Below are 17,788 nucleotides of genomic sequence, written 5' to 3'. Positions count from 1 at the left end.
GATCTGTGATTTGTCTTATTCTTCCTTCCTTTCTCCCATTTCCCTTGTGCTGTTAGCCCAGGGAATTGACAAGGGACAACGGATTCTTCAGATGCACTACAGCTGATCACTATTTTTTTTAAAGATTTTATTTATTTGAGAGAGAGAGAAATAGAGAAAGCCCAAGTGGGGGTGGCTGGGGGGGGGGAGGCACGGGAGAAGCAAGCTCCCCACTGAGCAGGGAGCCCTACCTGATGGTTAACCAACTGAGCCACCCAGGCACCCCAGCTGATCACTTAAGGGAGTCCCTTCAAGAAGCCTTCCTGAAATTGTTACCACTCTTTTATTAGTTTTCAAAATTTAGCATTTTTGCTGATATCTAATATTTATTTGGAATAAGAGCGAGTGGAAGGATCTAGTCTAAATTAGTAAGAATGAATTTATAGAATATTTCAGTAATGTAGTTTATTATTTTTATATTATGTGCTCTTTTCTAAAAAGTGAGATTTAGGGGCACCTGGGTGGCTCAGTCAGTTAAGCCTCTGCCTTCTGCCCAGGTCATGATCCCAGGGTCTTGCGATTGAGCCCGGCATCACATTGGGCTGCCTACTCAGCGGGAAGACTGCTTCTCCCTCTCCCTCTGCTGCTCCCCCTGCTTGTGCTCTCTCGCTCTGTCGAATAAATAAAATCTTAAAAAAAAAAAAAAAGTAAGATTTAAATACCTATATTCACATTAGGCTTGTATTTATAATTTATCTTTAATTTTGAAGACCTACATAATGCTGTTTATTTCAAATTTAAACCTAAAATGATTCCATTCAGGATTAATGGGTATACTTTTGTTCTTATTTCTGAGTTTGGGTGAATATGGATTTATCTGTCAGTCTTTATCTTTCATAGTTCTATGGTTTTTGATAACATCTGTTCTGTGCTTTTGATTGATATTGTTAATAATAACCATTCTGCATTTTGCACAGCAAGATGGCAGATTTTGTTCAGAGGATCATACTTAGGTATCATTCCAGAAATACTGATATTGTATTGATCTTTTGGACCTGAGTCCAAAAATATACTGTGTGAGGGGGTAAGGATAAGTTATCTAATCAATAGGTAATATATATTAAAATCCCATGTGGATTGGAAATGTTAATATGCAAATTAAAAATGTAAACTAGAAGAAAATATAGATAATTGTATAATTTTGGGTGGGGAAGTCTTGTTAAACATATCACTGAAATCAGGAACCATAAAAGAAATACTGGCTAAATCTGACCACACTTTTTCATTTACAGTTAACGAAAACAAGCCAAAAAACCACCAGAAAGAAAACTTAGATGACAAGCTGTCGGGGTTGGGAAGAGAACTTTTATTTTGTAAATTACATGTTAAGAATCTTTATACGAGGGGCGCCTGGGTGGCTCAGTCGTTAAGCGTCTGCCTTCGGCTCAGGTCGGGATCCCAGGGTCCTGGGATCGAGCCCCACATCGGGCTCCCCGCTCAGCAGGAAGCCTGCTTCTCCCTCTCCCACTCCCCCTCCTTGTGTTCCCTCTCTCGCTGTGTCTCTCTCTGTCAAATAAATAAATAAAATCTTAAAAAAAAAATAATAATAATACATGGCTATCTTTAGTATGTTACACCTAAAACCTTGACAGAATATCCTCTCCGCTACCAAAAAAGTATATTTAAGTGGGAGGCTGTAACATTTAGTAGTCTTTATTTTTTTTTTAGCAACATCAATGTTAACTTATTTTCAGGAGAGTCTCCTACAATTACTTTTTAAAAAGTTTCATGTGCGCAAATTTAAATTAAATCAATCGGTAATACTATGTAGAAGGAAAGATGCATTTTCAACTCAAAATTGAGTTCACGTTTAATAACAAATAATATGCTTAATGTATAGACCTCAGCTGACTTTTAAAACATTGGCTAATACCCTATAATTACTTTTAATGGCTTCATAATAAACCATTGTACATAAGTGCTATAATTCTTTTTTTTTAAGATTTTACTTATTTGAGAGAGACAGAGTGAGTGAGAGAGCGCACAAGCTAGGGGGAGAGGGAGAAGCAGACTCCCCACTGAGCAGGGAGCCTGATGCAGGGCTCGATCCCAAGACCCCAGGATCATGACCTGAGCCAAAGGCAGATGCTTAACGACTGAGCCACCCAGGTGCCCCAAAGTGCTATAATTCTTAACTAATCCCTTTATTATAAACATTTAGGTGGTTTTCAAAATTTTTTACTATATCTTTATATAATCTCAAAACCACTCCTACCAAAAAAAATTCTGTGAGCAAGTTCTGTTAATTTCTAACTCCAAAACAAATCCATGTTCGAATTTGTCATATTTTAATGTTTGGCAATTTGATGAGCAAGAAGCAGGTATATCCTTGCTTTAAACTGTAATTCCCTGATTACTAGTGAAATTGAGCACTTTCATATGTTGACTTATCAGCTTCTCTATCTTTAATAGATCCCTTCAGATCCTTTGCACATTTTCCTTTTGAATTGTCTTTTTCCTAACTTGTAAGAATACTTCATGTGATAAGGATATTCATACTTTGTCCTGTATATCTTAACTATTTTCTCCCAGTCTTTCACTTTGAATTTTGTTTATTATATTTAGCCATTCAGAAATGTTTCTTTTAGTCATTTTTCTCCCTCCTTCATGGTTTCTAGGTTTTCTTTGATTAGGCAGACCTTCCCATCTCAGAGTTATACATGTATTTTCCATACTTCTATCGTGTTAAAGATCTATATATACTTTATAATCTATTTTATATGATGTAGGGAGGGTGTATAACTTTTTTCTTCAGAATGATAAGCTGCCTTTCTCACACTATTTGCCGAATAATCCTTCTATTTCACTGAAATGCCCCTTGTATTCTGTATTAAGTTCCCATACAAATGTGGCTGTATTCTACTCATTTATTGTCCCAGTACCCTAGGATTTTAATTACATTAGCTTTATGATCTGGTGGGATAATTCTCTACTGAATGGTATGTTAAAATTTTATAATTCTTGCATAGTATATTTTGCATATGAACTAAAGAATTGTACTAATTTTTTGTATTTTATATTAGATATATTTTAGGATATTAAATCTTTGTCTCTAGGAACTTGACATGATTTTCCATTTACTCTGTTTTTGTTATATGATCCCAATAAATTATTTGGTTTTCTTTTCTTAGAACTTATATTTTTCTTATTAAATTTATTCCTAAGTATTTTAAAGTTTTGAACATAACTGGAGATGTCATTGTGAAAATTTTACAGTAGACTTTTAAAGTATTACAAGTATTTCCTTTAGAATGGTGGTAGAATGAAGTGTTTTAATTAATGTTCTGTTTAATTAATAGCTGCCAAATTAGATATCTTCAAAAATTAAAATAAGGTAAAAGCATCATACACGTACAATTTTTTCTTTGATTTAAAGAGGATTAAGTTTGGGCGCCTGGGTCGCTCAGTTGGTTAAGTGACTGCCTTCGGCTCAGGTCATGATCCCGGAGTCCTGGGATCGAGTCCCACATCGGGCTCCCGGCTCGGCGGGGAGCCTGCTTCTCCCTCTGACCCTATCCCCTCTCATGCTGTTTCTCTCTCTCAAATAAATAAATAAATAAAATCTTTAAAAAAAAATAAAGAGGATTAAGTTTATTTATGAATGGCACACTAGTTATTTGAATTCTGGATAAATGGAATTTATTGAATGACTTTGTTTTTGTTTTTATTCTTGTTTTGTCCTAAGATTGCTACAACTATAAATAGGAGACAAGGATACTGCCCAACAGATGGATATATTAAAGAAGATTCTTTTATGGAAAAACTGCAGCCTAAAAAGTATGTTTTATGTGTACATATTTTAGTATTTGAAGTTCAGTGTATTTCTGAAAGGATAATTTTAGCATCATTGATAAAATGTCATTCTTAGATCAGTGTTTCTAAGAAAGCCCATTGTTTATAGAGTGCTCTTTATAAATTCTTTTAAGTATAGTTGACACACTATTACATAATTTTCAGGGGGTACAACATAGTGATTCAACTTCTCTATATGTTATGCTATGCTCGCCACAAGTGTAGCTACCATCTGTCACCTACACTATTACAATATCATTGATTACATTCCCTATGTTGTATTTTTTATTCCAGTGACTTATTCATTCCATCTGGAAGCCTATATCTCCCGTTGTAGAGTGCTCTTTTATAATTTGTCTTAACTGTTAGTGAAATGGAGAATCCAGCTCCTAAAGAAGCATAAGTTTGTCCTTACTTAAAGTAGGGGGAAAAAAAGAATGCAAGTTAAAGCTGAGAATGTCATTCTAGCAAAAGTTACTGGTGCTGGCTGAGAGTAAGGTGTGGCTTTAAAAAGGTGTTAATTCTTAAGAGTATCATGAGCATGACATAGTAGAGGACTTTGGAAAGAGGTGGTGTGAGAGGTGATCGATTAAAGGAAAAGTAATAATTTTGGGATTCTTTTACTCATTTTTTCCTTTCTTTGATAGGACTTTGTACATGTATATATTAAGCTCTTTTTGAATTAGTAATGCAGAGATTTTTTTTTTTTTAAACATATCCCAGCTGGAGACCAGCACCTGTGTTACTTTTTATTGCACTTATTTATTTATATGTCTTCTTCTGCTAGTCTATAAGCCCCTGTAAGGGCATGGACCACATTTTACTGCTTTCTACGTTCCTGGTGCTGGACACAGTAAGCATGTAATAAATGTTTGTTAGATGAAATACCATGATGTTTTGACATTTGCTATGGTTTTTCTGAAATCATGTTTCAGTCCTAGATAAATTTACAATTAGGGTTGACTATGGGATGGGATGGGATGGATCACAGTGAAAAAATCATAAATTTTTACTTTGTAACTTTTTAAGTCCCAATTAATTCACTGAGACCCTACTCAGAAGGCAATTATATTTTTGTATAACTTTAACTTTTTAAAGCATATTTAATATGGTAAAAAATTATGTGGGAAATAAACACAGGAAGCCTTCAAGGAACAATCTTATTTGAAAACTTTCAATTTTGGGTGCCTGGGTGGCTCAGTCATTAAGCGTCTGCCTTCGGCCCAGGTCATGATCCCGGGGTCCTGGGATCGAGTCCCACATCGGGCTCCCTGCTCTGCGGGAGGCCTGCTTCTCCCTCTCCCACTCCCCCTGCTTGTATTCCCTCTCTCACTGTGTCTCTGTGTCAAATAAATAAAATCTTTAAAAAAAAAAAAGAAAGAAAACTTTCAATTTTATTAATGGCACCAAGCATCAGTAAATCACCCCATTTCCTCATATCTCCTTCATTTTGCCTCCTGCAGACTATAATTTCCACAGTATCTTTCATATCCATAATTTATCTTCCATTTCTACTATTCTATTTAATTCTTATTCTTTTTTGACTACCTCCTTAGCACCTCCCTACTCTTCCCTGCTCCATGCTTCTTCACTGCCTACCTAAATAAAATCCAAATATTTTATACTAGCATTCGATGGCTTTTCACATTACTGATGCAGCTTCTCTGTCCAGACATAAATGGGTGCTTAGACAGACACCAAAAGAATATAGTTACCTCTTTAGGTAGTAAGCCACTTAGCTAAAATCTGGCAACTGGTTATTGACAGGACCAGTGGAACTCAGGCTTACTGAATGCCAACCCCTATATTTGTATTACACGTCATTTCCTCCATAAGTTCTGAATGAAATGATTAGAATAAATCATTAGGAATCTTTTCTGCTCCATGTAAGTCAGCAGCCACAACAGATTTGAGTACCTGCAGGAGTCTAGAAGATGACTTACTGGGTGATGTAGAGTTTAAACAATGAGTGGTATGAATTGTGGCAGACAAAAGAAGGTTCACCCCCCTCCAAAGGAGGTGGCCCCTTTTCAGCTCCAGCCAATTATTGCTGTGTGTTAAGACCAACCCAGTGTTGCCAATCTTCCTTCCTAGAGATCTGACTTCTAAGTGAAAATTTCTGACTTTTTAAACCTTACTTGTACAAGTTAAATCTGTTTATATTCTTGTCTGGATACATATAACTATATCAAGTGTGGTTATAAAGTGAAATTTAACTTTCAGAAGTAGATGAATCTATTTTAAATACCCAAATTTTTTCCAAATTACTGTTTTGTTTTTTTAAATTCTCCATGTCAAGTATACTTATGTTAGAAACTCCTATTCCTTAATTTCAATAGTTTGGTTTAAAATAGTTGTTTATGTGTCAAGGGATAAGTCTGTTTAAAAATAATGTATTGCTTCCTGATTTATCTTTAATATTTTGAAACAGGAATTGAATAATGAACTCCTAAGGGCTTATGCATTCACATGTTTTCAAGAACATGAATATTCACTTTTCAAAGTAACTGAATGTTTAAAAATTAAGTTTAAGTCTATTTTTTCTCTATAAGGGTAACATTTAAACATCATAGTTACTTCTATAAACTATTACAGGCTTATGATTAAGTTATTCAGCACACATTTATCAAGAGCTTACTGTCTGTTAGCCAGTATGGGGCTATAAAGATAAAAATGGCAAAAACTCAGGACGCCTTGGTGGCTCAGTCAGTTAAGCCTCTGCCTTCAGCTCACGTCATGATCCCAGGGTTCTGGGATGGAGCCCCATATCGGGCTCCTTGCTCAGCCAAGAGTCTGCTTCTCCCTCTGCCTGCTGCTCCCCCTGCTTCTGTACTCTCTTTCTCTCTCTCTTTCTGACAAATAAAATCTTTAAAAAAAAAAAAAATAGGGGCACCTGAGTGGCTCAGTTGTTAAGCGGCTGCCTACGGCTCAGATCGTGATCCCAGAGTCCTGGGATCGAGCCCCATATCGGGCTTCCTGCTCAGTGGGAAGCCTGCTTCTCCCTCTCCCACTCCCCTTGCTTGTGTTCCCTCTCTTGCTCTCTCTCTGTCAAATAAATAAATAAAATCTTTAAAAAATAAAAAATTTAAAAAATGGGCAAAAACTCTAGCATGTGTAGATAAGAAATGAAACTAATTTTTTCTTTGCAAATTAACTTACCTAGTAAATTCATTACCTTTTCGTAAATTATCTAAGCCTATAAGCACATTTTTTTAATAGCAGGCATTTGTGTATAAGTAATTGAGCTTAAAGACAGTTCAGTGACTGTCAACATCTCTATCAAAAAATATCAGGTAAGGGGGCGCCTGGGTGGCTCAGTTGGTTAAGCGACTGCCTTCAGCTCAGGTCATGATCCTGGAGTCCCTGGATCGAGTCCCGCATCGGGCTCCCTGCTCGGCAGAGAGCCTGCTTCTCCCTCTGACCCTCCCCCCTCTCATGTGCTCTCTCTCTCTCATTCTCTCTGTCTCAAATAAATAAATAAAATCTTTAAAAAAAAAAAATCAGGTAAGGAGAGGTAATTAGGAGATTGAAGCACAATTTATACTGTGAGATAAATTTTTTTATTTTTAGGGATTTGCTAAGAAGTTGAATTCTTGGTAAAATTTTTATATGGAAGCATATTTAGCCATGGTTTCCCTCTTTTTGCTTATCATAGATGACTAAGAACCCACTATAATTGTTATTATAAGTTGTCATATGAATTATTTTTGATAGTAAAAATCAGAATAGAAGGTTAAAATTGTTATATTAATATGGTATTTAAAATAATGTACTTGACATTTTTCAGGATAAAGAATTGTTCGCAGGACTTTAAAAAGACTTCTGACCAGCTAACTATTGGTTTAGAACATTCAACATCCACACACAGGACTATTTTGAACTCCTCATCTCTAATGGCGGTATGAAAAAATGTTACTTGTGAAGTAAGATGAAGCCAAACATTTTTACTTTGTGTCTGGTAGCTTAACTCTCCTCTCAAGGTTGCTATAATTATAGGGTTTTTGTTTTTTTGGTTTTTTTTTTAGAAGCATAAAGGTAAGAGGTAAACCTACATTCTTTACCTGAATCTCTTATTCTAAATATGCTTGAACAATTCTCATTTTTCCTAAGGCAACCCAGTCTCCCTTTGACCAACTCTATTAGTGTTCTTAATGTTTAACCATATGTAGCTTCTTCCCTTTGAACCTAGTTATTGAATCTAGATTATGTGAAACTTGTATAAAGTACAAGTTTCTAGATTCTGAATGTGATTTTTCCAGTCATTTTAATGGCAACCAAAAGGCCTAATTAATTCACTGTGATGATGATGAGGTTATTGTTGGAAGATTGAATTTAACCTGTTTCTATAACTTTAAATAATGTATTATTTTAGTTTAAGATCAGAAATAGAACAAATTCCAAAATGCTATTATTAAAAAGATATTTAGTGAGCTAGAGGAAGGGAGAAAGCACTTAATCTTGCTATCTTTTACTTTAAGTTTAAATTTTAACATGGCCAAATTATAATCTTTAAAAACTTAATTTTTACGTGTGTGCATTAATTGCCATGGTACATTTTTCAAGATAGTTGGTTTCTTTTTTTTTTTAAGATTTATTTATTTGACAGAGACACAGAGAGAGGGGGGAACACAAGCAGGGGGAGTGGGAGAGGGAGAAGCAGGCTTCCCGCTGAGCAGGGAACCCGATGTGGGGCTTGATCCCAGGACCCTGGGATCATGACTTGAGCTGAAGGCAGACACTTAACAACTGAGCCACCCAGACGCCCCTCAAGACAGAATATTTTGTGTAACCATTTTCCAACTTAAAAGTATTTTTTCAAAAAGATTTCTAAAAACAATCTTGAATACTATAATCTATAATCAAAACTCTAAAATGTTAGTTTTAAATTTCTGGATAAGTAGGATTGAAAGTGTCATTTTTGTTACTTATTTTCAGACTTCTGTGGTGGTCTGTGTTACTTTTGTAATCAAAATTGTAGCCTGATACGTTTGCAACTAATATAATGTATACAAGCATCTATTTTTATATTTTATATTTGTATGTGGACCCTTTTCGCCTTCTTAGGAAACTAAAACTGCAGAAGAAATTGATGAAGCATTGAAGATAGCAGGCTATAGTTTTGAACAATTAAGTGTTGCTGTAAAAGTAAGCATTTTAAATGATTAAATTCTATAGTGAATTAAGGCATGTTCTCTTTAAATGTGTATATTTAGGGGTATATCACTGAAGTTAGAGCCTAGCACTAAGTTATTGAGCATGATAATCCAATGACAGAGAAACATACAAAAGAATAGAAGACTTCCATGGCCTGCTAGGATTGGTCTTGTGGCATTGTTATGCTAGCGGTCTACTGAAATTGGAGCACTATTAAGGAACCATGATTTTTTCTTGCTGTGAGCTGAATTTTGTCTTGAAAGTATTGCAGACCATCTTTCTAACATTGCTCATTATTCGGCTGTTTACCCTTACACAAAGAATCTTATTTTCTTTCCTCCTTTACTCCATCCCCCCCCAGAAGAGACTCACTTGGTGACAAAAAACAAGCTCCTAAGCACCCAGCAGCAACAAATTTACAACCAAGGCAGTCAAAAGATTATAGCTGATACAGGAGTTAAGACTTCAACATACAAATTTGGGAGAGGGGTGGACAAAATTCAACCCATAACAATCTGCTCTCTGACCCCCTCCAGATTCATGTCCTTCTTATATGCAAAATACATTCACCCCATCCCAACCTAGTCTTAAATCTATTCCAGCATCAAGTCCAAAATCTCATCTAAATATCTTCTAAATCAGGTATGGCTGAGACTCAGGGTATGATTCATTTGGGGGCAAAATTCCTCTCCAACCATGAACCTGTGAAACTAGATACTTAATCTCCTTCTAAAATACATTGGTTAGACAGGTATAAGATAGACATTCCTGTTCTAAAAGGGAGAAAATGGAAAAAAGGGTCACAGATCTCAAGCAACAATTCTGTCAAAAAATGCAAAGATGTGGAATAGTAACATTTTAATTCAGGTATGTCTAATATTATGTATTAAGGTTTTTTCATTTAAGGAATCCTGCCAGAGAGAAATTCAGCTATCCAGAATGACTCTTCCTGTAATGATAAAAAGGAATAAGAAGTTTAGAAAACTTAGTGGATTTTCTAGGCCTTTTTGCCAGTTTATCAGTGCATAGTGCCAACAAAGATGTGATCTTGCTGACAAGTACCAGGATTTAAAGTTGAACCTGTAACTTATTCCATTTTTATCACCTAATCTCCTCTTGTGTGGTTACTTTGAAAAGTCCAAAGTACCTTTTACTTTTAAAATTATTTGAACAGTACAATTTCTACAAAATAAAAATACCAAATTAGGTCTTTGTATTATGTTCTTCGCAGATGCTAGAACACATACACAATCAAACAGAAGAGGAAACGGTCAGTCTTATAGAGGTTCTGGAGAAACAGTTTGATCAACTTTTTACTTCTCTTGATTCCAGGTAATAACTTAAAAATATAGACTCAATGAAACTAAAGTTTTTAACATGAACTTGTCACTTTGTTTCTTTGTATAGATTGTAAAATTTACTGAGTAACTTTTAAACAAGTTTGGAAGGTATTGGGTGATCCCTACAGCCTGATGTCTACAGCTTGAAAATGAACAATTTGTACATTTAAAAAATTTTTTGGCTATTTGCCATCTGGTCCCACAGCTAACTGTTAAATAAATAAGCTTCTTAAAACAGCACAGAAAATTTTCAAAATCTGCATGTTGTAGAATTTCACTTACTTGGGTAAATGCAAACATGCTTTTTCTTATACATCATTCCATCATTTTTTCATGTATTTATTTGCATCAGAGCAAGTAATATTCTTACACTTTCTAACGCTCATTTCTAAACAAATACCACATAGTTGCATATCCATCACTTTAAAAATTCTTTGATACATATGATCTTTAATAATTTTTAATCACATTTTTCAATTCAAGAAATAGGATCATGAAAGTTTCAACATGACAAAAGTAATATATTTAGTAATGGTACTTGTCCATTTGACTCTTAGTTTTTTTCTTTTTAATCCCATGAGGATGCCTAGGACATAGGCTCAATATACTGTCAATGAATTTGTTGATACTCTTCAGTCTTCCATATTGATGCTATCTCACATATGGTCTTTAATTATAACATTTAAGTTATAAGTCATGTGCATGCATTTTAAACATTTTTATAGTGGTAAAATATACATAACAAAGATTACCTTTATAATCATTTTTAAGTGTCCAGTTTAGTGGCATATGATAATTTTATGGGGGTTTTTTTTGGTTTTTTGTTTTTTTTTTTTTAAAGATTTTATTTATTTATTGACAGAGAGAGACACAGCGAGAGAGGGAACACAAGCAGGGGGAGTGGGAGAGGGAGAAGCAGGCTCCATGCAGAGCAGGGAGCCCGATGCGGGACTCGATCCCAGGACCCTGGGATCATGACCTGAGCCGAAGGCAGTCGCTTAACCAACTGAGCCACCCAGGCGCCCGATAATTTTATGTTTAACTTTTTGAGGGAACACAAAGTTTTTTTACTGTAGCTATACATTTTACATTCCCACCAGTAGTGCATGGGGTTCCAGTTTCCTCATATTCTCACTAACAGTGTTGTTTTCTAGAGTTTTTTTAGTAATCCTAATGGGTATGAAATAGTATCTTGTGATTTTGATTTGCATTTTATGTTCAGTATTTTTTCATATGCTTATTTATTGCTTATTTACATCCTCTTTGAAGAAAAGTCCTTTCAAGTCCTTTCTTTTGGATTGGATTATTTTGTTGTGGGGTTGGAGTTCTTTATACACTAGGGATACTAATACTTTATCAGATATGTCATTTTCAGATCTTTTTTCCCATTCTGTGGGTTACCTTTTTACTCTCTCGATAGCATTCTTTGATCCACAAAAGTTAATGATAAAGTTCTGTTTATTTTTTCTTTTGTTGCCTGTGCTTTTGTATCATAGCCAAGAAACCATTGCTGAATCTAACATTATGAAGCTTTTCCCCTGTGTTTTCTTCTAAGAGTTTTACAGTTTTAGCTCTTACACTCTTTTTTTTTTAAAGATTTTATTTATTCATTTGAGACAGACAGAGAGAGAGAGAGAGAGAGAGAACATAAGCAGGGAGAGAGGGAGAGGGAGAAGCAGGGAGAGAGAGAGAGAGAGAGAGAACATAAGCAGGGAGAGAGGGAGAGGGAGAAGCAGGCTCCCCGCTAAGCCAGGAGCCCAATGTGGGGCTCGATCCCAGGACCCTGAGATCATGACCTGAGCCGAAGGCAGACGCCTAACCATCTGAGCCACCCAGGTGCCCCTTAGCTCTTACACTCTTGAGTTAATTTTTGTATATAGTATGAGAGAAAGGTCCAGTTTCATTCTTTTCCATGTGAATGTCCACTTTTCTCAGCATCATTTGTTGAAAAGATGGTCTTTTCTCCATTGAATGGTCTGGGCATGCTTGTCAATACTCAGTTAACCATATATGTGAAGGTTTATTTCTGGGATGTCTATTTTATTCCATCGGTCTGTCTGTCCTTATGCCAGTAGCACACTGTTTTGATTACTATAGCTTTGTAGCAAGTTTTGAAATCAGGATGTGTGAGCCCTCCAACTTTGTTCTTTCTCAAGATTTTTTGGCAGTTTGGGGCCCCTGAGATTTCATATGACTTTGAGAATGGGTTTTTCTATTCTGCCTGAAACATCACTGGAATTTTAATGGGATTGCATTGAATTGTAGATTGTTTTGGGTAGTATTGTCAACAGTATTAGGTCTTCCAGTCCATGAATGTGGGATGTCTTTCCTCTTATTTTGCCTTCTTTCATTTCTTTCAGCAGTCTGATATGGTGTATAAGTATACAAGTCTGTTCCTTCCTTGTTTAAGTTTATTCCTAAGTGTATTCTTTTGTATTCTATTTAAAGGAATTGTTTTCTTAATTTCCTTTTCAGAGAGCTAGTTAGAAATGCATGTGATTTTTGTGTATTGCTTTTGTATTCTACATTTTGCTGAATTCATTTATTAGCCCTGCAAGTATTTTTTGGCCTCCTTAGGGTTTTGTTACATATAAGATCATGTCATCTGCAAAAAAATAGATAATGTCACTTCTTTTCAATTTGGATGTCTTTTACTTCTTTTTCTTGCCTAATTACTCTGACTAGAACCTACAATAATATGTTAAATAGCAGTGGCAAATGCATACATCCTGATCTTGTTTCTGATCTTAGTGAAGAACTGACAGCTTTTTCTCTATCTAGTGTAACGTTAGCTGTGAGTTTTTCATGTATTGCCTTTATGTTGATGTAGTTTCCCTAAATTCCTAGTACATTGAGTGTTTTTATAATGAAAAGGTGTTGAAATATGTCAAATCCTTTTTCTGCATTGATTGAGGGGATCATGTATGGATTTTTACTTCTTCCTGCTCTGGTATATAACATTAATTGATTTTCACATGTTGAATCATCCTTATATTCTAGGAATAAATCCCACTTGGTCATGATGTAGTATCCTTTTAATATGCTGCTGAATTTGATTTGCTAATACTTAGTTGAAGATTTTGCATTGATACTCAGATAGTTGTCTGTAGTTTTCTTGTTGTATCTTCATATGGCTTTGATAATGCTGGCCTCATAGAATGAGTTAGGAAGTGTTCCTACCCCTTCAATTTTTTGGAAGGGTTTCAGGAAGGTTGGTGTTAATTCATCATTAAATTTTTGGTAGAATTCACGAGTGAAACCATCTGGCCTAGGGCTTTTCTTTTGGGGAGGCTTTTGATTGCTGATTCAATCTCCTTGCTTGTTATTGATCTGTTCAGATTTTCTATTTCTTCCTTACTCAGTCTTGGTAGGTAGTGTGTTTCTAGGAATTTGTCCATTTCATCTAGGTTATCCAATTTCTTGGCATACAATTGTCCTTAGTACTCTCTTGTAATCCTTTTCACTCCTATAAGATTGGTCATCATGTTCCGACTTCCTTTATGATTTTAGTAAGTTGATTCTTCTCTTTTTCTTAGTGTAAAGAGTTGTCAGTTTTGATTGAAAAGAACCAACCTTTCTAGAAATCAACCACAAGAAAAAAAATTGGAAAGACTTTAAATACATGGAGGTTAAACAACATGCTACTAAACAATGAATGGGTCAACTAGGAAATCAAAGAGGAAATAAAACAATATATGGAAACAAATGAAAATTAATACACAGTGGTCCAAAATCTTTGGGATGTAGCAAAAGCAGTGCTAAGAGGGAAGAATATAGCAATAGAGGCCTACCTCAAGAAACAAGAAAAATCTTGGGGTGCCTGGCTGGGTCAGTCATTGAAGCATGCAACTCTTGAACTTGGGGTTTTAAGTTTGAGCCTCACCCAAGATGTCCATCGACAGATGAATGGATAAAGAAGATGTGGTATATATACACAATGGAATATTATGCAGCCATCAAAAGGAATGAGATCTTGCCATTTGCAACGACGTGGATGGAACTGGAGGGTGTATGCTGAGCGAAATAGTCAGAGAAAGACATGTATCATATGACCTCACTGATATGAGGAATTCTTAATCTCAGGAAACAAACTGAGGGTTGCTGGAGTGGGGGGTGGGGTGGGAGGGATGGGGTGGCTGGGTGATAGACATTAGGGAGGGTATGTGCTATGGTGAGCACTGTGAATTGTGTAAGACTGTTGAATCACAGATCTGTACCTCTGAAACAATGCAATATATGTTAAGGAAAAAAAAGAAGATAGCAGGAGGGGAAGAATGAAGGGGGGGAAATCGGAGGGGGAGATGAACCATGAGAGACGATGGACTCTGAAAAACAAACCAAGGGTTCTAGAGGGGAGGGGGGTGGGAGGATGGGTTAGCCTGGTGGTGGGTATTAAAGAGGGCACATTCTGCATGGAGCACTGGGTGTTATGCACAAACAATGAATCATGGAACACTACATCAAACATTAATGATATAATGTATGGTGATTAACATAACAATAAAAAATTTTTAAAAATTCGAGCCTCACATTGGGTATTGAGATTACATAAAAATAAAATCTTTAAAAAAAGATGAATTTAAGAATTGACAAAAATTTCAAACAACCTAACCTTACACTTAAAGGACCTGGAAAAAGAACAACAAAGCCTAAATACAGAAGAAGAAAGGGAATAATAAAGATTAGAGCAGAAATAAATGACATAGAAACTTAAAAAACAATTGTACATCAGTGAAACCAGGGGCTGGTTCTTTCAAAAAACCAACTTTTGCTTTTGTCGATTTTTTTTTCCTCCATTTTTTTATTCTGTAGTTCCTTATCACCACTCTAATCTTTATTATTCCTTCCTTCCACTAGCTTTGGGTTTAGTTTGTATTTTTCTAGTTCCTAAGGCATAAAGTTAGATTGTTGGTTTGCCATTTCTTTTTTAATGTATTTACAACTATGTATTTCCATTTAACACTGCTATCAGTGCATCTTGTACATTTCAATTTTTTTTACCCATGATTTTATAATTTTGTTCATTTTAATTTTTGTACATTTATTTTCAAATAAGTAATTTGTTCATAAGGTTCAACATTCAGAAGGCAAAAAAGATGTGCTATACTTATTTTCCCTCCCATCCCAGATTCCCTTTTATTTTTTTTATTCTTTATTTAAATTCAATTTAGTTAACATATACCATATTATTACTTTCAGGGGTAGAATTTGGGGATTCATCATTTACATATAACACCCAGTGCTCATTACATCAAGTACACTCCTTGATGTCCATCACCCAATTATCCCTTCCTCCCACCTACCTCCCCTCCAGCAACCCTCAATTTGTTTCCTAGAGTTCAGCATTTCTTACAGTTTGCCTCCCTATTTTCATCTTATTTTTCCTTCCCTTCCCCTATGTTCGTCTGTTTGTTAAATTCCACATATGAATGAAATCATATGGTATTTGTCTTTTTCTAACTTATTTCACTTAGTATAATACCCTCTAGTTCCATCCACATCATTGTAAATGGCAAGATGTCATTCATTTTGACGGCTGAGTAATATTCCTGTGTGTGTGTGTGTGTGTGTGTGTGTGTTTCCATCACATCATCTTTATCCATTTATCTGTTGATGGACATCTGGGCTCTTTCCATAGTTTGGCTTTTGTGGGCATTGCTGCTGCCAACATTGGAGTGCATGTGCCCCTTCGAATCACTGTTTGTATCCTTTAGATAGATACCTAGTAGTGCAATTGCTGGGTCATAGGGTAGCTCTACTTTTAACTTCCTGAGGACCTCCGTACTGCCTTCCAGACTGGCTGCACCAGTTTGTATTCCCACCAAGAGTGTAAGAGGATTCCCCTTTCTCCGCATCCTTGCCAACATCTATCGTTTGCTGACTTGTTAATTTTAGCCATTCTGACTGGTGCAGGGTGGTATCTCATTGTGGTTTTGATTTGTTTTTCCCTGATGATGAGTGATACTGAAAATTTTTCATGTGTCTGTTGGCTATTTGTATGTCTTCTTTGGAGAAATGTCTGTTCATGTCTTCTGCCCATTTCTTCATTGGATTTTTTTTCTTGGGTGTTGAATTTGATAAGTTCTTTATAGATTTGGATACTAGCCCTTCATCTGATAAGACATTTGCAAATACCTTCTGCCATTCCATAGGTTGCTTTTTAGTTTTGTTGACTGTTTCCTGTGCTGTATAAAAGCTTTTTATCTTGATGAAGTCCCAATAGTTCATTTTTGCTTTTCTCTTGCCTTTGGAGACATGTCTAGTAAGAAGTTGCTGCAGCTGAGGTTGAAGAGGCTGCTTCCTATATTCTCCTCTAAGATTTTGATGGATTCCTGTCTCACATTGAGGTCTTTCATCCATTTTGAATTTATCTTTGTATATGGTGTAAGAGAATGGTCCAGTTTCATTCTTTGGCATGTGGTTGTCCAATTTTCCCAACACCATTTGTTGAAGAGACTGTCCTTTTTCTACTGGATATTCTTTCCTGCTTTGTCGAAGATCTAGTTGACCATAAAGTTGAGGGTCTATTTCTGGGTTCTTTATTCTGATCCACTGATCCATGTGTCTGTTTTTGTGCCAGTACCATACTGTCTTGATTACAGCTTTGTAATACAGCTTGAAGTCCACAATTGTGATGCCTCCAACTTTGGTTTTCTTTTTCGGCATTCCATTGGATATTTGGGGTCTTTTCTGGTACTGTACAATTTTTAGGATTATTTGTTCCAGCTCTGTGAAAAATGTTGAGGGTAATTCGATAGGGACTGCGTTGAATGTGTAGATTGCTCTGGGTAGCGTAGACATTTTAACAGTATTTGTTCTTCCCATTCATGAGCATGGAATTCTTTGTGTCTTCTTTGTGTCTTCCTCAATTTCTTTCATAAGTGTTCTCTAGTTTCTAGAGTATAGATCTTTTACCTCTTGGTTAGGTTTATTCCTAGGTATCTTATGGTTTTTAGTCCAACTGTAAATGGGATCAATTCCTTGATTTCTCTTTCATCTGCCTCCTTGTTAGTATATAGAAATGCAACTGACTTCTGTGCATTGATTTTATATCCTGCCACTTTGCTGAATTCCTGTATCAGTTCTAGCAATTTTGGGGATTTCTACAGAGTTTCATGTCATCTGTGAAAAGTGAAAGTTTGACTTCTTTGCCAATTTGGATGCCTTTAATTTCTTTTTGTTGTCTGATTGCTGAGGCTAGGACTTCTAGTACTATATTAAACAAGTACTGTTGTCACATGGAGTGGCTATCCCTGTCGTGTTCCTGACCTTAGGGGAAAAGCTCTGTTTTTCCCATTATGGATGGTGTTTGCTATGGGCTTTTCGTAGATGGCTTTTATGATACTGAGGTATGTTCCCTCTATCCCTACACTGTGGATAGTTTTCATCAAGCTTCATTTAAGTGCTGTATTTTGTCAAATGCTTTTTCTGCATCTCTTGAGAGGATCATATGGTTCTTGTCC

The 17,788-nt window shown here is 35.8% G+C and overlaps 1 protein-coding gene across 2 annotated transcripts in view; it reads left to right on the top strand.

Moving 5' to 3' along the window:
- The window catches only part of RNF17 (ring finger protein 17), a 146,816-nt gene that overhangs the window by 3,819 nt on the left and 125,209 nt on the right, over positions 1–17,788 (top strand). For both annotated transcript variants that reach the window (XM_021678204.1, XM_021678203.1), the window contains exons 3-6: positions 3,725–3,816; positions 7,619–7,730; positions 8,896–8,976; positions 10,217–10,317. In XM_021678204.1, the coding sequence (XP_021533879.1) occupies positions 3,725–3,816; positions 7,619–7,730; positions 8,896–8,976; positions 10,217–10,317 (386 nt within the window). The remainder of the gene's footprint in view (positions 1–3,724; positions 3,817–7,618; positions 7,731–8,895; positions 8,977–10,216; positions 10,318–17,788) is intronic.

This window comes from Neomonachus schauinslandi, chromosome 3 (assembly GCF_002201575.2).
Source record: "Neomonachus schauinslandi chromosome 3, ASM220157v2, whole genome shotgun sequence".
NCBI classification, from domain to species: domain Eukaryota; kingdom Metazoa; phylum Chordata; class Mammalia; order Carnivora; family Phocidae; genus Neomonachus; species Neomonachus schauinslandi.
The sequence above is the reverse complement of the archived record's forward strand: the minus strand, read 5'-3'. Positions and strand labels throughout refer to the sequence as shown.